General features: G+C 37.6%; 2 protein-coding genes across 4 annotated transcripts in view; one reads left to right on the top strand and one right to left on the bottom strand.

Moving 5' to 3' along the window:
* The window catches only part of DMGDH (dimethylglycine dehydrogenase), a 105,253-nt gene that overhangs the window by 61,882 nt on the left and 18,658 nt on the right, over positions 1 to 24,713 (bottom strand). The gene's annotated exons all lie outside the window — the stretch shown is intronic.
* Positions 206 to 24,629, top strand: LOC103049200 (betaine--homocysteine S-methyltransferase 1). Its single transcript, XM_007440854.3, has 8 exons — positions 206 to 351; positions 6,513 to 6,645; positions 11,121 to 11,239; positions 15,612 to 15,803; positions 16,473 to 16,620; positions 18,226 to 18,408; positions 20,710 to 20,938; positions 23,757 to 24,629. The coding sequence occupies exons 1-8, from the start codon at positions 316 to 318 to the stop codon at positions 23,941 to 23,943; spliced, it is 1,227 nt and encodes a 408-aa protein (XP_007440916.1). The 5' UTR covers positions 206 to 315; the 3' UTR covers positions 23,944 to 24,629.

Here is a 24,713-nt window from a genome sequence, read left to right as displayed (position 1 = left end):
GTCGGGTTGGGGGGGCGCCTCTCTGCATTACAGGAGCAGCTGCCCCGCATTCGGCGGTTATTTCGTGCCTCGCAGCCGAGCTGCGGATGATCTCGGCGGGGGGAGACCGAAGGGGGCATTTAGCGTACAGAAACCGCCGGCTCTGCAATGAGCCTTCAGGCTTCTCCCAATCCGCACCCGGCTCCGAATCCGCCCACCTCAGCCTCGAGCCTATAAAATGCGAGGTTGGCGAGATGTGCTTACCCTGCTTTGTGAGGGGAGGGTTGCGTTCCGGCGGCGGACGACGAGAAGCGCGGCTGGCGGGGTTGGTTCGTCATGGCACCTATTGGAGGGAGCTCTAAAGCCAAGAAGGTAAAAAGAACCACCAGCCGCTCGGGACACCTTTCCCTGTTCTCTTTTGCAGAAACAAACCAACCAACAAAAAAAAGCGAAGCGCCCCTCTTTGTTGGCGAGGCTGCCGGTTAACTACATAAAATATTCCTCTCCAGCGAGGCCTGTTGGGAGGCTCTTACAAACTTTTTGGAATTACAAGAGGAGAAGCGGTGGGGAGGAATGGCTTGGGGTTTCCTGATGGCTAGAGGACGAAAGTCCCCACCACGAGTTTAGGCACAGAAATGAATGCCAACTGTCTTGTGTCACTTGTTTCTTTCAGCACGTTTTACTGCCACGTTGGACATAGTAGGGTAAAACAACCAGGGAACGTAAACTGAAGTAGGATATACCTTGTTCTGATTATTTTTTATATTACTCATTTTGTGATGTGTATAGACGCGCGCGCGCGCGCGCAACCGATGGATCAACATTTAGTTGATACGAAAAAAGCAGACCCTGCACCTGCAGGAAAACGCTAGGAAGAAAAAAATATTTGACGTTGTGTATGTTTTCTTGTACGCTGTTTATACAGATTAATATGGGCTTATTTAATTGATGGCAGAAATAGCTGCCCAATTGTATTTCCTGCATTTGGAAAACAAGAGTTATATAAACTTTCCATATTTCTGACATACAGGCATATACATCCAATGGACACATAGAGACAAAAACCCATGCACTGCAGTCAGGATTCTGGATAAATTTGGGTTCAGTCAAGAATGCTTCATTTCCACATACTGAAATACAGATTTGTAAACACAGAAATTGGATTTTTTGTCAGTTTTACAGAGCTTCACCAGAAGATGCATTGTTGACCACTTTAAAATTCCACACCATGTAAATAAATTGTTTTTCTATTATGAATCTGAGTAGAACTGAAAAGTTATATGAGGAGAGACTAGAGGACAGAAGTATGTCTCAGAATAAGCAATTACTCTTTGTGAGGTGATAAATTTAAGTGAAAGACACTAAAGAAAATGTAAGAAAGATTATTTAATATAATCAATGCAACTTTTCTTAAAATTGATAATATAAATTGAGACAGTTGCAAGAAACAGTGTAATCAAGGCAAGAAACCATTTTTTTTGCCTAGAACTTTGTATGAATGGAATGAGAAAAGTGAATTTGGAAAATCTGTAGATGGAGTAACAGGTATTTTTAACAGTAGTACAAAATTTTTTAACATTTGCACTACTGGGACTCCATCCAAGTGGTTGCAATTAATTGAAGTATGAAAGTCCAATTAATAGAAGTAGTGAAAATTAAACCAAATATTTGTAATAGTATTGGGAATCAAACTGTAAATTGAAAGTTAATAAAAGCAGGGGGCTAATAATTAGCATTAATAAAAGAGATTCTTCCTGATAATGTTGCTTCACAAAAATTTTCAGAGTGATTCTTACATCCTTCATCAGAATAGTCATCATATGTAATCTGAATTATTTGGTCACTTTTCGATTAATTTTAAGTTCTACTAATTTCATTAGAAAATCAACATCCCGAAAATGTATTTCCATGACGTTAGGGTGAGATCCAATTCATATTGTCTTCATTTGGGGAACAGAATTTTATAAGACTGATCTGATAAAGTAATCCTCTGAAAAAAGAAACTAAAAAGTTGAGGTGGGGGAGAGAAACATTCAAAAACAACTGACTCTGATAGCAAACAGCAAATTTCTGCAGCTATGAAAAGTAACATAGGACAGCTGTCATACCTTACTTCTGAGTGTGATTCTAATTCATAATACAGAGGGCTAAATAATCCCAATGGCACTCAGTCATTCTTTTGAGAATAATTCAATATAAAATGTTTTAGGAAAATATAACTTGAGAAGAAAGACCAGATACTCTCTTACTGAAGGATCTGAAGAACAATGAGAAACAATTTCAACCTGCTAGTGATAGGTGGATCATATGATTTGCCTGCAGTAGATTTTAGATTCCATTCCTAGCATCTTCAGGAAGAGTTGGAAAAAACTCCTGGCTGAAATCCATTGCTGTAGAGTAGGCATTCCTGACCTAAACGTACCCATGTCTGATTCATTATAGAAACCGAAACAGGCTTCAGAAAAGTTCCTGTCTGTTTACATCTGTAGTTAAAGAAAACTTGTAAACAGTCCACCTAATTGCCTGCGTTAAGAATCTTCTCTTTCTACAAAAGAAACTGTTTCTCCTTTCAGAACAACAATGACTCACATAAACGTTTGGCAGACAGGGTAGTAAATATGTTTGTACTGCAATGGTTTGTCAAATTCTGACTGGGAAAATTCCAAGAAGTCTTCATTATAACTAAAATACAAGATGTTAGTACTTACCAGAGTTCCAATAATCCTATTAGATAAAGTATTTTTTTCTGCACCACAGAAAAAAAGAGAGCGATACAATTTTTAAACTACCACAGAGCAAACTCTGAAATCATGTTATCAGTTTTCTTCAATGTGATTCCATCTCCTTTTGTATCTAATTGCTCACTTTCATTTTTTGTAGACATGGTTAACATTTCTTACAGTCACATTGAAGACTATAAAGGTTTAAGGTCCAGAACAAGTTCAAATTCTGATTCCAGGTGTGAGCTGTTAAAGCCTTCTCCAAATATTCAGGAATTGTGTATTGCAAAATGGAGTACAAAGTTTACTTTAAAAAGACACATTTTCCTCTAGTTCCTTTAGTTTTTGCTATACAGTAATAGGTAATTTACTCTTCAAAAATGCCTTTGAACTAGCACACAACTCATGTATTTCTTAGCTTTTATATCCTTGCACAGAAGGGGAAAATTGATGTATGAATTTTGGTGGTATACAGTTGACAAGTATGCTCATAGCAGTTGACACCCAGTAACTGGCTGAAACACAGAGATTTAAATGGATATGTTGGAAAGATATAAGTGGATATTTTCTATTTAACGAGCTTATTCATAAAAATGCTAAATACGTCAGAATATTGAATGTCAACACTTAATAGTTATTAGCATCTGATAACCTCTGCATTGGTGATAATAATCCACTTAGCCACGGACAGTTTGGAGAGGAATGCTAGTTATTATATGCATTTAGTTTGTCTGTGTAGCAGATATATACTATTATTTGAAAATATTTCAATATTATATGTAGAAATGAAACCTGAATAAGGTTTTCTATCAGGTTCAAATTCTTTTAGAAGTTTACAGGGATGCATTGCAGTTCCAAAGGCACATATTCTTGTCAGAGTTTGCGAAAAGCTGAAAAGTTTTGCCCTGTTGCCAATAAAAGCTTTAATACGTTATTGTAAATATCTTTTCAGAACTGTATATTTTTCTTTGGACAGTAGGAAGGAGTATATGCTTTTGGAAGAACAATGACCTCACATAGATTCGTGTAAATGTTAAAAGGAATGAGGAGAGAGTTGATCCCTGTGGCATCCCACAAAACAGAGGCCTAGTGCTGGACCTCTCCTCTCCCCTCCCCACCCAGCAACTGGAACCAACCTTGGAGGAAGGCGAACCACCAAAGAACTGTGCCCCCAACTCCCAGCCTTCTCAGCCAGTCCAGAAGGATGCCATAACTGATGGCGTTGAACACCAATGAGAGGTCAAGGAGGGTCAGGATGGGTAAACTACCCCATCCCAGGCTCACCAGAGGTCATCCATAAGTGTGATCAATGCTGTCTTGGTACTTGAAACCAACTGCAATAGGTCCACATAACCTACTTCCTCCTGATCCCTCAGTGCTTAGGCCTACCAGCTTCTCAACAAAAAAGAAAAGTTGGAGACTGGGCAAAAATTGTCCAATGCTGTTGGGTCCAAGGCAGGCCTCCTGAGGGGTAGACCACTGCTTCCTTTAAGGCAGGTGGAAACAACCCCTCTTCAAGGAAACATTCACCAGCTGCATATCACTTCTCTGGAGACCTTGACCAGCCAGGAAGGGTATGAGTCTAGTACACAGGTAGCAGAGCTCAGATTCCCAGGGACTCTGTCTACTTCCTTGGAAGTCATTGGATCAAACTCAGCCCAGATAACTGGGTAAGACAGCCCCAGTCATCTCCATAGGACCAGCATAGTTAGAGGTCAGCTCCAAGTAGATCCTGGTGACTTTATCCAATACATGCTTGATGTAATTCTGAGAGTGACCCTATAAGGGTTCCTCTGATCCCTTCTTAAGGGGATTTAACTCATTATAATCTATTATTCCAAAATATATTAATTTTTTTCCATCTTTCTGAGGCATTTTGAGTTGCCTAAGTTTCACAATTTTAACTTCAGAAATTTCAACTAATTGAAACTTCACATTTATATTTTTAAAGCAGTAACCTCATGAGAAGCAAAAAGATACATTAACAATTAAGTCTGATATTAAACAGTTTCCAGATAACAGGTAACTGATTTTAAACAGTAACATTCACTTACAAACATAAATTACTTATATTAACTTCTCTGTAATTGTTAATATATAGTACACAGGTAAAGCTGAAAGCATGTAACTGAATTAATGTCTCATTACATGTCTTATAATGAATACAGTAGTTGAGGGAAGATTTGAACTGGGGCTCTCCTAATCTAATATACTTCTAACAAGGTATGGCCATCATGATTAATAACTGCATGTGTTCCTATCTGAATATGACTGTAGCTGTAATAGGTAGCTACCCCAGAAATTTAGCTCTGTTGGTAGGTTTCCCTACAGTTTTGCTACTGGAATAGGGGGGAAAGGTACTTTCAGTTGTGCTCTTGGGAATGACAACATATAATTAAAAGAATAAATTGCCATCTACAAAATGACATTTGGGAGTATTTGACCATTCATTCATTTTTTCATGTTATGACTGCCCATTTGCCACTATATTGAATGAACTGCCATGATACTGAATGTGCTTAAGGGTAAATTTTAGGTTAGTTTTATTTCTAAATGATACTCTAAGGGTAGTGCAAATATTACGGATGACCTTTCCTTCTAATTGTTTCTTGTGGAGAGGGGGTAATGGTATTTTTTTCTTCTTGTCCTTTACATTTATCAAATACACCTGCTGTGGAATTTTGGTAATACTGTATGAAGATTCCTGATTCTTTAGGGAATTCTAAAAATTTTAATTTCCAATCAGATTCACTTCTGTTGTAGTGCTATAGCTAGAGGGCCTCCCTCAATATGTGGCATTGGCAACAGGATGGGGTTGGGACTGTACCAGGGTGTCCATGAGATCATCAGGCTATTGCAGTTCTTCTACAGGTGAGCAGATTTACTTCCTGCTCAGCTGCAGCACAAGAGGAAAGGTTGCAGTAACAGCGGGTGGGTGGTTTTCCATTAGTGAGAACTCTTGTCCTGTCTCCTAGCTCTCCACCTTCTGTGCTGGGGTCCTAGTGGCTAGCCATCAGGTACATGTGCTTTGAAAAAGTGAATGGCTGGTTGCTTTTGTTTTTCCTGTGAAAACATGCACAGAAGGCAGCAGTGAAGATTGGAGAATAGGTGGGACACCAGCAGGAAGTTCATTTTTCTGCTCCCTGGGGTCATTTGGAGAGAACATTAGTCAACACATGCGGAATACTGAGTTGTGTTGAGAATAACAAAAATGAGGCAATTTGTGGGATTGTGCAAAAATGCTTCTGAGAGAGAAGCTGGTGACTGTTTGAAATGCCTTCTTGGATTCCCAGACCATGAAGTAAGCAGCTGACACTTATGTTTACAATCAACTGATCAAGATAGCCATAAATTGCCATTCCTATGTTACATAATAGGAACATTGTTCTATCACTATCATATTACAATTTATTTGTTTATTAATCATATTTATATAGCAGCCTGTCTCACAGAATCTGGGTGGCGTACAATAAAAACAAACCATAAGACAAATATTTTAAAAACTCCATAATAAATACTATTATAATCTGTGTATATAATATATTAGGCCTTTGAAATAGACATGTTAATAAATATTTTTCCTTAAAGTGCATATTACAGAAATCTGCTTAACTTACTTGAACCTGTAGCATCAAATGGAGCAAGTTACAAAAAGCAAAAACTTCATTTTTGTCATGAATTCAATAAACTGTAGGGAAAATTCAAATATATATACTTCCCATTTGTATTAATGTTGATCTACTCTACAGAATTGTATTTAAGATAATTTTAAACTTTCTAAAACACTATACAAATGCTAAGTTATTATTTTAGGGTATATTAGAACGCCTAGATGCTGGAGAAATCGTGATTGGTGATGGAGGATTTGTCATTGCTCTTGAAAAGAGAGGTTATGTAAAAGCTGGACCATGGACTCCTGAAGCTACAGTAGAACACCCAGAAGCAGGTAAAGTTTGTTTGTTTGTTTATTTATCAAATCATATACTGTGAATTGGATAGTTCTCCAGTTGTAGAATAAACATATTGCTCCGGTCCAATTAAAATGAGTTATTATTAAGGCTTTTAATTTCATTTGCTAAGGAGTTAACCATATTCAGCTTAATTTCTTTCAGTGACTTAGTTAGGTAGACACTGTTGGGCACATTTTGTGTGTACTACTGAAAATAGTTCTATCAGTCCCATAGTATTTACTCTTCTGATTTATACCTATCTTTATTTTGTGATTATGATTTAAACAAAAAAAATGGCTTTATTGTTAAATGTTCAGTCTTCTAGATGTTTATATTTTCCCAGTTTCAAAAATACTTTAACGATAGGTTAAATAAAATTACCATCTTCTTTAAACTAGTCTATAGTCTTTTGTTCTCAGGACCCTTCTCACTTGTAAAATTATGGAGGACCCCAAAAGAGCTTTTGTTTGTATGGGTTATATTTATCAATATTTACCATATTAAAAATTAAAATTATGCATTCATAGAATATTTATTTATTGAATCATATAAAAATAACAATATTAAACCCATTCGATATTAACATAAATAAATTTTTTTCATGAAAAAGCCCTACATTTTTAACAAATAAAAAATAACAATGAAGAGTGACATTGTTTTACATTTTTGCAAATATCTTCTATATCTGGCAATTTGATTGCATGGACTCCTGAGAGGGTTTTGGAGGATCCCCAGGGGTCCTTGGACTATACTTTAAGGAACACTAGCCTGTGGCATTTAAACATAGCATCGTCACTCCCTCCCTCCCTCTTCCTTTCCCTTTATAACACAGCATCCTGGATTATAAAGAGAACAAAGGAAAGAAGGGGGTGGGATAGGTTGTCATAACACCACCACCACCAGAAGTTACTTGAATTCAGTAGTTTCTTAGGTACCCTCTATAGCTTATGCTACCAGAAGTTACATATTTCAGTAATTTTCAACAACCCTGCATCCAAAATCATTTGGCAAAATAATTCCTCTTCCCCTTAAGAACATCCAAAGAGTTCTGATGGATCATGTCAAAGGCCTGTATAGGTAGTCCTCGCTTAATGACCATTTGTTTATGATGATTCAAAGTTATGACAGCCTTGGAAAAAAGTGATTTACTGCCTGTACTCACATTTAGGACTGTCGCAAACCATCACACCAGCCCCCTGCAGTCAAGTAATCCCGATTTGTGACTTTTTATGATGGTCATTAAGCGAATCACGTTGTTAAGCAAAAAAAGTTCATGGGGAAGCTGGACTCAGTTAACCATGGTGAGTCACTTAATGACCGTCGTAAAAATGATCGTAAAATCGGGTCTGGTCACATGGTGACTTGCTTAATGACCAATTCTCTAGTCCCTAGTGTGGTTGTTAAGCGAGTGCTAACTTTTGATGTCACATAGTGGCCAAGCAGATGCGTTCAAGAAGCTGATAAGTATGGGTAGGAGAGTGATACCCTCCTTCACTGTTGCTTCATTGCAACTGAGTTTTAAGATATGTATATCTAGAGCTAGTAAATCAAAACTAGTAGCTACTGATAGCCAGAGGCAAAACTGTGCCTGCCATGGCTTGAAGTGAAATCAAGGGTGGTAGTACTACTCTTGCCATTAATTTTGTTCCCCGTATTTTACTCAGACTCACTGAAAATAAAATAGAGTTTTTAAAAAGTAATAAATGTTTTGTGAAATTCACTGAGAAATCTCATAAACCAATCAGATACAGATAACTCAAGAATAGAACAGGCGTATTATTTAATATTTAAATGGGTCAAGATTTGAGGAGGAGTGAGTGTATGTATGAGAGAAACAGAGCAGTAATGTCAGCAGCAACATCAGATCATCAGATTTGAATAGGAAATTAAATATTTTGGTTGAACAGTATCCTGCATTCTTGATTTTGCATGGTGTGAAATATGTGCTGCCCTAATCTTGTTGTGAGATTAAGGAAAATATTCTGGAAATGTTTTTTGGAATTAAGAACTTTTTACAGTACTTTTTTTTTTTTAAATTAAGAACTTTTTATAGTACTTCACTCAGTAGATACTGCTTCCTAAATACCACCTTTATTGAAATTCTATTTATGCATATAATAGTGCCCCCCTCCATTCAAAAAGTATGCAGTCAGTGCAGTAATGATGTTGCTAGCTGAAATTAGATATTGTCTTGATAGTCAGTTATAATGATGAATATACTGGATAAAAAACTAACAGAGTTAATGGATACAAAAGACAATGCCTCATTTTTATAATGTCATAGTAGAGGCCTGCATAACATACAGCTTGTGAGCTGCATGAAGCCCACCCAGCAGCCTTGTGCGGCCCACTGGTGTTTTTTGAAAAATAACCAATCTATAGCTGCCAAACATTGCTGCCACCAGGAAGGATCTCCTGGCGCTGCATAGGTTTTAGCAGTTACTTCTGCCCCAGAAGACATGCTATCTCATGGACACTGCCAGCTCCATTGCTGCCGCCATGCTACTAGCCGCCAAACAGCTGATTGACACACCAGCTATTCCTTTGTAGCCCACAATTATTTTCAAGGTATTAATCTGGCTGTTTCCCTTTTATGAGTTGTGCAGGCCTTGTGGAGGCTTTTAATTAGATATCATCATTTTAACCCTGTGTATATAGAAGTTTTCCTAATTGATGTAAATCACCATTATTACTATTTTGCAAGCAGGGAAAAGAGAGTTAGAAACAGTGTTAGATCTGTGTTTGCACAAATCAATATCTCTGAGATGAGCCTGGAGCTCCTCCTAATTCAAATGTCTTGTTTATCTGTGTGGACCTACATGTGGAATAATTTAATAATACTTCATGATGTACCATTTACAAGCTGAGATGTACAGGATTTCTAGGAGCTAAAATAACAGTTTTTCTAAACAAATCAGTTACAGCTTTTTAAACACAGTAATGTTGAGTCTCATTTAAAAACATTAAATCAAGATACTTTGGACACAAAATGGGACACAGAATCATAAAGAGACAATAACTTTGTTAAATGATGACTTCCGGGTGAGAGCCATGGTGAGCTAAATGTCCCTTTATAGAGGGATGGCGTTACAACAGAGATTGGTGCAGTATGCAGGATTCTGGCCACCAAAATGCTCTCCGTATTAAGGAGAGATCTTTGAGATAGCCCACATGACTCCATACAGCTGCTCTTTGTGAATAAACTGCAGGAATTGTCATTTCGCAGTTTGCCTATGGGTCGAGTGGCTGGGAGTCGAGGGAGGAACCATCTTTGCTCACAGTTGTTAACGCAGCCTTTTAAAGAACAATAAGCTTGACAGAGCCTCACTTCTTAATCACTTTGGATTAAACACTAAAAAGGTGCTGAGAATATGGACTTTAGAAAGTTTAACAATGGATTAAGGTCTCAGATGGATTTGGAATTATAATTTTAAATGCCCACAAAGAGCTTTGAATTAACTAGAAGAAATTTTCCTTTGGGAAAAAGGTGTTTTGAGTTCTTTTATAAGGGGACTTTGAAGGATGGACACTAGAGGGACCAAGAGGATAAAGAAAATGGAGCAGAAATCTATAATACAAACCTGGGAATATCTGTCTGCCAAGTTTTTTGACAGAATTGATAAACTTCTTGAGAAAATTGACAGAACATGTAATGAAATTATAGAACAAGAACAATTTGCAATGGATGATTTTGAAATCACTTTGAAGAGGGATTTAAATGTAACAAGCAACGAGAAAGATATGGAGAAAGATATGGGCACACATATGGAACCAATACATGACTTACTCCCAAAAGGAGATGTACAAATATTGAACCAAGAAACTGACTTGGATAATTTTTTTTAGCAGATATACAAAAGAGCTCTGTTAAGGTTTTGAAGGACTTTCTTAGAAATGACAAACAAAAGGACAAACTTTACTTATTGGGCATACAAAAGAAATCTGCTAAACATCTGAAAGAGTTTTGGCTTAAAACACAGATGAACAGAAAACTAGCTCTGGAACTCTTTTTGAAGAGGTTAAAAGCTATTTTTAAAAACTCAGGGAAGGAATACAAGGTTGGCTTATTCAACCAGGGATAAAGGAGAAAAATAGTTACATCTGGTTGCCCTTACTGGATTTTGCTGACAAACAACTGACAAAGCATTTGGATTTTTTTTTCCCCAAGAGATGACATATGGGGTGAAGGGAGATTATGTTGTATTTAGAGATAGTGATAAGCTATTAAGATTGTCTTTTCTTGCTGGGAGGAAGGGGGAGGTGGCTTTTTTCTTTTCTATTTTTTTTTCTTTTCCACACTTTTTTTCCTTTGTATTTTTCTTTTTGTATTTTTTGTAGCCTGTATTGGCTTTTATTCTTTTCATTTATAATTCTTAACAACATTATTTGAAAAAAAATAAGTTTGTTAAAAGATGTTGCTGCCACAGTGCTAAGAGTGTTTAACTCTTTATTTTGCTTAAATATTTTGTAGTTCGTCAGCTTCATCGAGAATTCCTCAGGGCTGGATCAAATGTTTTACAAACATTAACCTTTTATGCCAGTGATGATAAATTAGAGAACAGAGGAAACTATGCAGCTGATAAATTTTCTGTAAGTAGTTTCAACCACTTTTTATTAGTAGTTTTGACAAGTAAGCAGAGTTTTAAAAATCTGTGTATTTAATCTTCATACCTTTTTGGGGGGGAGGGTTAAACAAAAGTATAGCTTTATTGTTAAGCTTGCAGTATTCCAGATGTTTACATTTTCCCAGTTTCAGGAATACTTTTAACATTTGGAGTTAAAGTACCTTAAAATAACAAATGCGTGAGGTCCCTATTCTCATTGGTAACCTTTGTGCAGCCTGCGGCCGGCTTCCATCACAACAGTTTCAGGAGCAGTGCGGCCCACCACACAGGGGCTCAGCCTCCCTTGCTTTTTTTACCTCATTGTTCTCTGGTCCTTTTCTCTCCCCCACTGCCAAGAATTACTAATTTAAAGAGACCTCCTCTCACCTAACTTGAAACCCAACTAAGACTCCATTGCTCCCTAACACACTGTCAAAGTTCTCCCGTTTCCTGCCATTACAGAGTGGAGGTTTGTCTCCTTCTTCCCCTCTACCCTCTCACTGGAGCTGCCATATGGGTGGGGTGGAGACAGATCTAACCTGAAATGTAAGGAGACATAAATTACTTCATGACAGATACATAATAGAAGGACAGTTAAATTACAGGAACAGAATTTTTGCTTTATCGAAAGGTATCACATTTGGTTTTATTTCTCAGTTGTCTCCATTTAAGTCTATCTTCTCTTCAGATGTGAAGAAATCAACGTTAAAAGTGATTCATAGATGGGATAATACACCAAATAAATGATCATACATTCAAAAATCAATTTCATCTCTTTTTTTGACAGGCTGTCAAGATAAGAGCATGTATATACATAGTTGGCTATATCTCAAAATGTTTTGAGATAAGAGTTTGCAGATTTTAAGTAATACTACTAATCACTAAATGCAAAAAACACCATAGTTGGATTTGCTATAAATTTGTGATCAAGGATAGTCCATTAATATTTCACTTAAGTAAAGCTGCTTGTATGGTAATAGCTGGACGCTGACATGCAAAACTTTAGCTTTTACATATTACAGACTCAAATAATTTTCAGATAAAATGGTTATCCTTCATTTTATGTTAATTGTATTAAGCATACTGAAGTTATACCTAACAATTATTGTGGCTTATGGGGAAATCAGTTTAAGGAAGAATTAAGAGGACAGGCCATGTCAATCTAAAATAGAACAGCTCTCGTCATCAGTGATTTAATTGTGAATGAAGAAGCTAGTGTGGTGCATATAAGAAAAGGGTGAGTGAATTGGGAGGAACTAGCTTCTCCCAGTTGTGCCTACTTGGGTACTTCAGTTGTTGAGGCCTGAGGAGGTGGACAAAATACTTGGGTATATTCAGTCTATCACTTGTGTACTCAACCCTTGGCCTTCTTGGCTTACTAAATCTAGTAGGGAGGGCTGGGTCCAGGAAATTTGTAAATGCCTCATTGAGAGAGGGAGTGGTTCTAGCCTTTTTTAAAAGAGGGAGTGATCAGGCTAGTTCTGAAGAAACCAAATCCAGACCCAGAGGATGAAAACAGCTGTAGGCCAGTAGACATTATTCTCTTCCTTGGCAAGGTGCTTGAGTGGGTGATGGCTAATCAACTCCAAACACTCTAGGTTGCAACTGATTTTCTAGATCCTTTTCAATCTAGTTTCTGCCCTGGCTATGGAAAGAAACTGCCTTGGTTGCACTGTGGGTTGACCTGTACCAGGAGAAAGATGGGAGTGGGACCATGTTGGTCATCCTAGACCTCTCAGTGGCTTTCGAGTCCATTGATCATGGTATCCTCCTGGACAAGCTGTCAGTTGGGATGTGGAGCCACTGTACCACAGGGTTCCGTTCCTACTTGTATGGTTATTTCCAGTAGATGGTGCTGGGGGATTGATTTTTTGCATTATGGGGGTTGGATTATGGAGTCCCTCAGGGCTCCATTTTATCCCCTGTGCTTTTTAAGAACTACATGAAACTGCTGGGATAGGTCATCAGAGGACGTGGGCTGAAATGCCATCAATGTACAGATGACACCCAGCTCTACCTCTCCTTGTCATCTAATACAGGTGAAGTGGTTGGTGTTCTGAACCAGGGCATAGGAATGGACTGGATAAGGGCCAATAAACTGAAACTCAATCCAGATAGGATGGAGATACTATTTGTCAGTGGTGCAGCTGTCCAGCTGAGTGGTGCCTTGCTTGTCCTGGAGGGCCCCACACTTGCTCTAAAGGAACAGGTGCAGTTTGGGGGTGCTTCTAGATCTATCACTGGTATTAGAGGCCCAGGTGGCCTTGGTGGCATGGAGTGCCTTTTATCAACTGAGACCTTACCTGGACAGAGACAGCTTTGCAACAATTATTCATGTTCTGCTAATTTCCCATTGGACTATTGCAATGCCTTGTATGTGGGGCTGCCTTTGAAAGTAGTCTGGAAACTTCAGATAGTTCAAAATAGAGCAGCTAGACTGCTCACTGAGACTTGGTGATATAAACATATTATGCAACCTCTTCACCATTTACACTAGTTGCTGGCCTATTTATGGATCTAATTCAGAGTGCTGGTTTTGAACTTTAATGCCCTAAACGGCTTAAGACCAGGTTACCTGAAAGAGTAACTTCTCTTTTATGTACCTGCTTGGACCTTAAAATCATCAAATAAGCTCTCTGCCAGGTCCCCTCACCAAAAGTGGAAAGGTGGGTCTCTTACAACAGGGAGAGTTTTTTCTCTGGCGGCGTTCCATTTATGGAACTCCCTCCACATAGAGATTTAACTGGCAACCACACTAACATCATTTTGGCACCTTTCTGTTTTCCAAAGGTTTTGAATTGGCTGTTAATTATAGTTTACTTCATATTGTTATAGATTCTGAATCAGTACTTTGCAGCTACCAAGTTTATACAGGTAGTCCTCGCTTAACAACTATTCATTTAGTGACTGTTTGAAGTTATGACAGCACTGGAAAAAGTAACTTACTACTGGTCCTCGCACTTATGACCATCGTAGCGCCCCCACAGTCAGATGATCACAATCCAGACACTTAGCAACCAGCTCACACTTATAACAGTTGCAGCATCCTGGGTTTATGCGATCACCATTTGTGACCTTCCCAGCTGGCTTCTGGCAAGCAAAAATCAATGGGGAACCACGTGATTCACTTAACGACCATGTGATTCGCTTAACAACCAGGGTGATTCACTTAATGGCTGCCACAAAAAATGTCATAAAATTGGGTGCAGTCACGTGATGTCTTGCTTAATGACTGCCCCACATAACGAATTTTATGGTCCCTGTTGTCATTAAGCAAGGACTACTTGTATGCTGTTTTTATTTTACATGTTATTGTAAATATTTTTATTCAGATTGCATTTTTTTAGTGTTTTATTATAAACTACCCAAATAGCTTCAACTATTGGGCTTCAGCTATTGGTTTAAAATTTTAATTAATTAATTATATGATACTACATTTACTCCCTGGAAAGTTGCAGGTAACAAGACATTATAAAATTAAAATGGTCCAAAATTCTCAAGATCTCAAGAAAGAACATGGCATTTCAACCATGTTCTTTATTATTTTTATATGGTCTACTATTCAAGTAGATGCTTATTGATCTCTGAACTTGGAGTAACTGATGAAAGGAACACTTATGGAAACTGGGGATAGAATGAGATCCAGGTATGTCTGGACTCGTGTCTTAAACTCATGCTGATCTCCCATCCTGGGCTCAAAGTCCTTACCCCAAAATGGGATATTAATACTACCTACATTAAATTGGTCAGATCTTCTCTCTTAATAAGGCTTTCACAATCTCTGTATTTGATCAGTTTCCCTTGGTTAGACATTATTAATCAGGTTGGGCAGAGGTCAAGTGTAAAGGGGTAAATTGCTGTACTGTACTTCTGTAGGCTACAGAAACTGGAAATGATCGAAGTGTTGCTCCATTCTCATGGATAAATCAAAAGCATTCTCATGCCAGTTAACAATTGACAGCCATCGCTTGCTTTGTGGAATTGTTGATTGATAAAATGTACAACACCTTAACTATATAATATATGCAACTTTTATTTTTTTCTTACAAGATTTTGTATATTATTTAATATCCTGCTGGTGTTCTGAAGACCTGGCTCTTTACCCAGGCCTTTGGTGAGGATGACTGAAGCCTCCTTTTAACTTAGGTGGTTTTCTTTTGTTTCCATGCAGTTTGTTATTCTGCCATCTTTACCTTTTTTGTTTCTTGTTTTTATTACCTTGTTTTCATGTTTTAAATCATTTGTAAACTGCCCAAAGTCACTGGGAGTTGGGCAGCATATACATTTAATAATAATAATAATAATATAAAAATAATAATAAATAAAAAGTTAGCACTTCAACCTTTTCATTCCATTAGGGCCAGAAAATAAATGAAGCTGCTTGTGACATTGCAAAAGAGGTTGCTCAAGAAGGAGATGCTTTGGTGGCTGGAGGTGTTAGTCAAACACCTTCATACTTAAGCAGCAAGAGTGAAGCTGAAGTGAAAGCGATCTTTCGAAAGCAGTTGGAAGTTTTTATCAAAAAAGAGGTGGATTTCTTAATTGCAGAGGTAAATGAATTCACTGACAAATGATAAGTATTGCCTATCTGAGGACAACGGCTTTGATGCTTTATAATGGAAATATCAATGCTTTGGAGCATCAGGATCTGTTACTATCTGTATTTTATTTTTATTTTTAATGATGGAAGAAAGACAAAAGTGGTAAATGGGATTGCAGAGAGGAAGAGGCTTGGAAAAGTTCCAGTGTAAAGAAGGCTTTAATTTGTGCAATTACAAATATGTACAGCCCCTAATTGGATTGTATTTGTATCCTCCAAATTCTAAGACCTTTCTCAATATACAATATATACACATCCACAGACACACACACATGGTTAAATATATGCATATTTGTATCCTTCCTTTGGCAGTAAGACAGGCCCCAAACTAAATTAAGCATTGAATCCATGTGTTAATTTTATGGTTAGAAACCAGTATATTCAACAGCTGTTCTTCACATTAAATTTTAAAAAAATCACTAAGACTAATTCTAAGATTTAAAATAAGTTACTATGTGGTTTGATAGTAAATGTTTGGAGCCATCCTTTAGAAACAGCCTGCTTCTTATTTTTGCCTTGATATATTGCATTTTTTTCAGGAAAACCAAACAAATGCCCCTGAACTTATTTTCACTTTACCTCTTTTTAATTTTCTTTTCATTGTTATTGCTGTTGCTAGTATTTTGAACATGTTGAAGAAGCTGTGTGGGCAGCTGAAACTTTAAAAGAGTCTGGGTTGCCAGTTGCAGTTACTTTGTGCATTGGCCCAGAAGGAGACATGGATGGTATACCACCAGGAGAATGCGCTGTTCGACTTGTTAATGCTGGTAAGACGTCATTATAATCATTATCAACTTTGATTCAAGCTTGGCTCCTGGCAGTTTCATGGACATGTCCATGTAATTTTCTTGGCAACAATATAGAAGTGATCTGGGATGCTTTTTCCACTTCCCACGGTAGCCTACGGCTCTGATGTTTCCATCCAAGTACCAATCGAGCCTGACCCTGCTTAGTTTATGAACCCAGATAGTCATACCAAGTGGTGCCACCATCTGAGTTGATAGTAATGGTGATAATGAATTCATGCCAAAAAATAAACCTTTCTTAGTATATTTTCATAGAAAACATTAGGCCCAAAATAATTGGAAAAAATTATGGTTTAGTGTAGGGGGTCCCCAACTTTTTTGGGTCAATGGGCATATTTAAAATTTTAACAGCAGTTCATGATTTTTCACATAAAATAATGACCGTAGTGAGTTTGGCCATTCAAGAAATTATTGTTGTGGTTGGCATGGCCATTCATAAAACACTTCTCAACTGAGATTGCTCCCCCAATACACCATCTAGCTCTTTAAAACATTGTGTGCTGTTCTCTAAGATCACTGTATTCCATTCCACATTAGTGTTGGGAGGGGGGCAGGTAGGCACATTCTAAATGAAACACCACTTTTTATTTTCTGCATGTTATCCATGTTGATTTGGGAGACATTTCTGAAAATAAAATTATGCTGGAGGAGAGAATTTGCTTTGCAGTGTGATGACTATCCAATAAGTATTTTTAGTAAAAGGATTTTTAGAAATGTCAGATGATACAGGAGCTCTTTCTCAGAGCCATGTGAGTATTATATATGTATCACTGAAGGCTAGTGACCAGAATTCCATCATGTCCAGTTAATAGGTCTTAAACTTAGCATCCCCAAAAAGTGAACCAGCATTGACAGTTTATATAAAACGGTTGGGTAAAGTCTCTCATTAATAGCCTTATTCTAACATTTATAACTCTCTTATTCTTTAAACTTGTAAGGACAAATAATTTTAGAAATAATTCTGTCACGTATATTAGCCACTGTAGCTAATTACCACAGCTTGCCACTTAAAGCAGCAACTTTTATAGGCAAGTGGAACAAGACCTCTCTTTATCTTAATTTTGTCTATTGAAGATTTAACAAGAGTTATAGAAGCTACTGAGTCTTCCCCTATTTGTTTTGGCTTTTTTAGTGATGTAAATATTTCCTGCATCTGTTTAGCTTGAGAGGATATCATTGTTCAGCTTAATATCATGTTGAAATAATACTTCATGGATAATCAGACATGATGCCTCTAACATTTATTTTGACCACTATTTCTATTTACTTGTATGTTAAAGTTTGGTAAAGAAATATCCAGAAAATAATTCACAGCAGTAAGGTCAAACTAATCTACTGTGAAGCCCATGAATTACCTTGATAATGAGTTCCATACTTGCATCTACCATTTCCAACATGGCAAAGACATAGCTACATTTTACAACTTCTTAAGGTGATTCCATTCATGCATCTTTAAAACACAGTTAGTTTTACATAATATTAAAAATGGTGTGTATGCTGGGCATTATCTTTAAAAATCTTGATGCTGAAAAGTGTTAACAGAAAATGTTCTTTCTTGCTCCTTAGGGGCTTCCATTGTTGGAGTAAACTGCCACTTTGATCCAGCTACTTGTCTCAAAACTATAAAACTTATGAAGGAAGGTTTGGCAGCTGCTAAACTAAAAGCACATCTGATGTCACAGCCACTTGCTTTTCATACTCCTGACTGTGGGAAGCAGGGTTTCATTGATCTACCAGAATTTCCTTTTGGTAAGATTGCACTGCTCTTTCCTTTGTAGTTATAAGGTGAGAGAAAAATAGTGCAAAAACATTAAGATCACATACTGTATATGCTGGGATTAAATGGCATATCACTTAAATTTATTTTAGAGAAGACTTGCGTATAGTTGGTCTGAAACGAAATTGATACTGTCTTGCTTAAAATGCAGGTAAAGGTAATTTATATTGGTTAACTTAAGCCACAATGGGAATTTTTCAAGGGTAACAGTAAGGTGCAAGGGTGTATAATTCAAATTAGACTGTGATGATTTCTTCACAGATATTTTAACTAGAGCTGGCATAGTTAAATTAAAATATGATTATCTTCCTTTTAAATTAGAAGTGTTATATACTGAAATACAAAGTGTAAGATGGGTTCCAGTTTTTTTCTTTTACAAAATATAATGCAGAAAGTTGCAATCCATAGATTCTGTGGTTTTTCCTATAAAGAGAGAATAGGCAATTTTAACTGGAATAACTAGGAGAAGGTTAAGAGGCTGTTCATTCCAGGATGTATACTCAGCTGATATGCATTTTTAGATATTCTCCTTAGCATTATTGGAATTCTCTAAAATAAATTTAAGTGATATGCCATTTAATCCCAGCATATACAGTATGTGATCTTAATGTTTTTGCACTATTTTTCTCTCACCTTATAAATCCAAAACATCTAAAAGACACCATACTTGGGAAGGCTATTAATTGGGTTAAATGCAAATAGGGCAGACCCGGTTTTAAAAAATAAGCTTAAGAGTGATGCTTGTAGAAAATATTATAGAAACAAAAGACCCTGTGAAATGCAGACTGACTGGAGCACAGTATTTATTTCCTCTAAATAACAGAGAAAAGAAGGTGCATTATGGGGAAAGGTTTCAGAATCAGGAAGTCTTCTTTGGCTCCAGGCCTTTTTAGTGGTATCAGTGGAGGAAGTAGGGACAAATGAAAGTCCTAGGACTCCCCAGAGCTACAGTGAGGGAAATAGGAAAAATTGGAAGAACTGAGGTTTAGAAGGCTCCAGTAGACCCCAAATTCAAGGATGTTTCCCTGAATCTCATACTTAACTATCTGACCAAACTAACCCCCAACAGCCCAAAAACAAACAAACAAACAAACAAAAAACTAAAGAAGGAAGACAGGTAGGTGAAGGAGGCAAATCTAACAAGCAAAAATTGCTCTTTCTCATATCTTTTTGAAAGATTGAGATTCCAAGGATTTATTCCTGATATAGAGATAGATCCAGGTTAGTCCTGTTTGACAGCGTTGATTTCTGGTATAGTGCTTTAATTTTTAAGACCTTGGCCTATTCCAACAGATGCAAGGAGATGGTTGTCTACAGAAGGAGTAAGGTTCAGTGTAAAGCATTTTCTATCTTTGGAGTTCTCATACCTCTCCATAAGATGAGAGTAACAGCTGCTCTTGTGAACACTCTGAAAGAGGACAACAAATACATGCTACATCTGTTTTTGGTCCTCCAAGGCTTTACTTGATTAACTTTCCTGAGACATGATTTTTTCTTAAAATAAAAATGCAAGTAATATAATTTAAATGATGCTGAGGCTAAACTCTTTGAAACTTGTCCCCATATCTCTTCTGCTTTGAGACTACAACTTTTTTCACTGCATTTTGTTATTGTTTTTTAAAAAGATGCTGAAACCAAATTACATTTGAGTTGCATGTAATTCAAACTTGAGAGCCAGTGTGCCAAAGTGAATGGCGCTGGATCTGTCAACTGGAAGCACAGTTTGGAAAGATTTACCTCTGGCCGCATACTGCTGCTTGCTCAGGATGGGAGTAGGGGAAAAAGAGGGAGTTTACATTGTGTGAACTTGCTGAAGGACAGAAAGCAGTTGAATTAGTTGTCTTTACTTCCTACAACTCTTCCAGTTATATTTTACATATTTTCTTGGGGAAGTTCAGCCTGTATTCAGTAAATAAATACAGGGATTGGGAAAAGAATAAAAGAAAATGCTGTTAATTGGGGGGGGGGGAGCCCTACCAGCAACAAACTGGTTAGAGAAACTGGAAACTGACTGGAAAGGAATGTCAGTTTGTAAATGGAGGGCTGCTCCTCCAAGAGAGATTTCAGTTTTAAGATTAGGTCAACCTTGTGGCAGGATGAAATCCCCTCATGCCAGTGCCTGGAAATTATTTAGAAGCTAAAATAGAATGAATAAATGCATAATTATCTAACCTGGTTTGTGGATGTTAAAGGAAACATCTTAAAAATAATGCTAATTTTTTGTCAGATCTGTGGATAATATTAACTGAATATTTAAAAATGTATCATTACAGCTTTGGAGCCAAGAATTGTAACCAGATGGGATGTTCACAAATATGCAAGAGAAGCTTACAATTTAGGGATCAGATATATTGGAGGATGCTGCGGATTTGAACCATATCACATCAGAGCAATTGCTGAGGAGCTGGCCCCAGAAAGGGGTTTTTTACCCCGTGCATCTGAAAAACATGGTAGCTGGGGGAGTGATTTGAGTATGCATACTAAACCATGGGTTAGAGCAAGGTAAGTAAGTTTGATAGTAAAATAATTCATTTAAAATAATTTATTTTAGAAATGTGTAGTCTTGGCAGTTGATTTAAAAGTAGCTTAATTTCATCATACAGAATCAAAATCCTATATGTTAACAGTTTTAAAGAGGAAAATATATAGAACAAAGAATAAAAGAGAGAGAGTACAAAATTGACTACTTATAAAATAAAACAAATATATTGTTTGAAGTAAAGGTCTTTAGCATGCTTCTGTTGTTCATAGTAAAGATAGTGATATTGATTGTGATCAGAATATTGACTTCTTAATGTATATGCTGAGTAGTTTCCCTACAGAAGAACAGTTATTTCCATGTATAGGAAGTCCTTGAGTTACAACCATTCGTTCAGCAATCATTTGAAGTTACAATGGTGCTAAATAAAGGAACTTACGACTGGTCCTCAAAGTTCTGGCCATTGCAGCGCCCCCACGGTCACGTGAACAGAATTTGGGTGCCTGGCAACCAGTTGTCACTTAAAACCAGTTGCAGCGCCCTGCAGTCATGTGATCACCATTTGCACCCATCCCTGCTGGTTTCCCTAATGCACACATGTACGGACACACCCCGTGCCCTTTTCCTTGGCCTCCCAGCGATCACACATATCTTGCACCCTCAGCCTCCCTGTGATCCTCACCCTGTGCCCTTTTCCTGACCTCCCTGCGATCACACATATCCTGTGCCCTGTCTGCTCAGCCTCCCTGTGATCACATGCACCTGTGCCCTCATTCCCCAACCTTTCTGAGATCACCCCGCACCGAGCGTCCCCTCCAACTTGCATGCAGCCTACACCGGGCCTCCCAGGACCTCCCCCACCCCCATGTTCCTTACCTGGGACTTCCTCCGCTTCCCACTTAATGACCCACGTGCCTTGGGTTATGACAACAAGCAGGACTGCCTGGATTGTCATTGCTAAGCAATGTGACCACATGACATCACACGTTACAACCCGCATCACTTAGCGACAGCAATCCCCGTCCCAATTGCAGTCATAACTTGAGGACCGTCTGTAATGTTATGACATTTGAAAACCAATTTACTAGTAATTCTTTGTTGTTTAAGGGATGCAGAAAAACTTCAGGTTAATGGAAATCATCGCACAGATCTGTAATATATGATCAGAGCTCTTGAAATTTCACTTCAGTTTAGTATTGATTTAACTTTTTAGAGTCAAGAATATGTTTGCCTCAAGTTTATAGTGTTCAGTGTTTTCAGTTAGACAGAATTTCTAATACATGCGTCCCAAAATCAAATATTCAAAATATGTTTTTGGCCTGATAGAGCTTAGGGCTACCACATCTGGGTTGCAAAAATCCAGGCAGTCAGTAGACATTAGCAAAGAGTCAGTCATCTCTCTGCTGCCATCCATTGCCTGATTTTTTCGACTCAGATATTGAAGCCCCAGTAGAGCCAGATCATGCAGAATCATTAGATTGACAGAACATAAGGTTTTGAAAAGGCCGCAGATATTGCTTGTTCCAACCACTTGCCATATACTAGAACCCATTATTAAAGCATCCCTCACAGAAAGCTATCCAGTCTCTATTTAAATACTTCTAGCAAAAGAGAGTCTAGTATCTCACAATCCAGTCTGTTCCATTGTTAAATTGCCCAAAGTCGTCAGGAGTTGGGCAGCATATAAATTTTACTAATAATAACTCTTACCATTAAGGAATTCTTTAGATGTCCAATTAAAATCTGCTTCCTTATAATTTAAACCATTGTTTTTGCCTTCTGTAATCACACTGAACAAGTCTGGCCCATCTTCTTCATGACGGCCTTTAAAAGACAGCTAAAACGTCTTCACGCAGTTTTTTCTTCTCCAGGCTAAATATGCCTCCAACATTTCCTTTCTTTCCAGGTCCTTTTCCTTTTGGTTGCTTTCCTCTGGATATGTTCCTCTTTGTTAATGTCCTTCATAAAATGTAATTTGCAGAACTAAATACAGCCCATATTTTGCCATCTTCTCTGCTAGGATCTTATGGGAGACTTCATCAAATGTTTTGCGAAATCAGAAGTGCACTATGTCTACTGCAGTCCCATGGTCAACTAAACTGGTCACAATCAGAAAAGGAGATTGGGATGGTTTAGTGTGATTTATTCTGCCAAGCAGTGCCTTATTTTCTAAATGCTCATGAATTATTGTGACCAGTTATTTAGGTCCTCTTTTTCCCCTTTTTCATTCTTTAATCCTCTGCCACTAAACCCATCCTCCATGATTTCTCACAGATCAAAAAAAAGGGTTCCAGGATGATATTCAAACGCTCCTTCAAGTCTCTTGGATGTAACTCTACTGGTCCTGGAGGCTTAAACTCATTCATAGTAGCCAGGTGCTGTCTAACTGCTTTGTGTTAATTAATTTGCTTAGGCCTATTTGAACACAGTTCCCCTTGAAACAAAGTAGGAGGTGAGGAACTCTGCCTTTTCCTAGTCACCTCTTATGATCCTCCTTTCTTTACCAAGCAGTGGGCTTATCCCTTCCTTTTTTTCTTCCTCTTACTGTTGAATTGGGGGGGCGGGGGAATGTTGTTTTTTGTTTCCCTTGTGAGCCTAAGTTATTTTTGCACCTTAACTTTTCTGACTTTTTTCCTGCAGGTATTAACTACTGGTTGGAATGCTTCCTCGGTTATTATGCTCATATATGCTCATACAAGCTCTTAGCTCAGTCAAGAGCTCACTGTGCATCCATAATGGTTTTCTAAGCTGTTTCCCATTTTTCTTAGTTTTTATCATGATTGTTTTCAGTCGGGATAAAATACATTAGAAATATGCTTTGTTTGTTTGTTTTGTATTTAGGGCTAGAAAAGAATACTGGGAGAATCTGTTACCTGCTTCAGGTCGGCCATATTGTCCCTCACTGTCAAAGCCAGATGATTGGGAAGTGACCAAGGGAGATCTGATACAGCAGAAAGAAGCAACAACTGAACAACAACTGAAAGAGCTTTTCAAGAAACAGTCATTCAAATCCAAAATTGTATCTTAAATTAGCAGCAATTTAATATTGATAAAAATTACAATCAATATTAAATGAGCAGAAGATACAGGAAGTGTAATTCATATTCATTAAAATATAACCTCAAACATTATCTACTTCCTTCCAGTTTGTTTATATGCACACAGTAAAAGATTCCTCATCTTTGATCCTACTGAAATAATTTTAATAGGACAGTCCAGCTGAGGGCAGACAGACAGACATTCTGTAGCCAAGCTAGTAAAGTGTTTTCTAAGCCCTGCTGGCTCACTGCAATTAGAAACTGTAAGAGGACAAACTATTTTCTTTTTCTTTCCTTTGGTTCCAGTGTTAGTTTAGAGATTTCCATAGAAGCACTCTGCAGATTCTTGGCTACTCTGACATACCCCTGAAACACTCAGCTTTGGCCCCTTCTGCCAGTGTTCCACAGATGAGTCATGCTTGTGGAACCTTCAGCTGCATAAATTCCATCACATAAACAGGCTTATTTCTTTGATAACAATTGCTGGCTCCAGTTTTGTACTTTAAGTCACATTGCATTGTTACATTTCCTTCCCAATGCCTGGGTGTAAGATTGCAGGCAAAGTATGAGTGCCTTTTAGCTTAGATATAATTTAGCTTCATCTGGGTTGCTAATATAATTTGGGGGGTCTTTTATTTGGAGCAATGTTTAACAAAATTAAAAACTATTAATACTTTGTTTTGTTTTTTGTTTTGCTTTGGATAAGAATTTAAATCATGTAATTTCATTACAAATATGTACCTTTAAAATGTTCTGGAAA

The sequence above is a fragment of the Python bivittatus genome, unplaced genomic scaffold, assembly GCF_059951505.1.
Source record: "Python bivittatus isolate LINGU-HERP-01145 unplaced genomic scaffold, Pbiv_v1 ctg000850_np1212, whole genome shotgun sequence".
Lineage (NCBI taxonomy): Eukaryota > Metazoa > Chordata > Lepidosauria > Squamata > Pythonidae > Python > Python bivittatus.
This window is presented reverse-complemented; position numbering and strand designations above follow the sequence as displayed.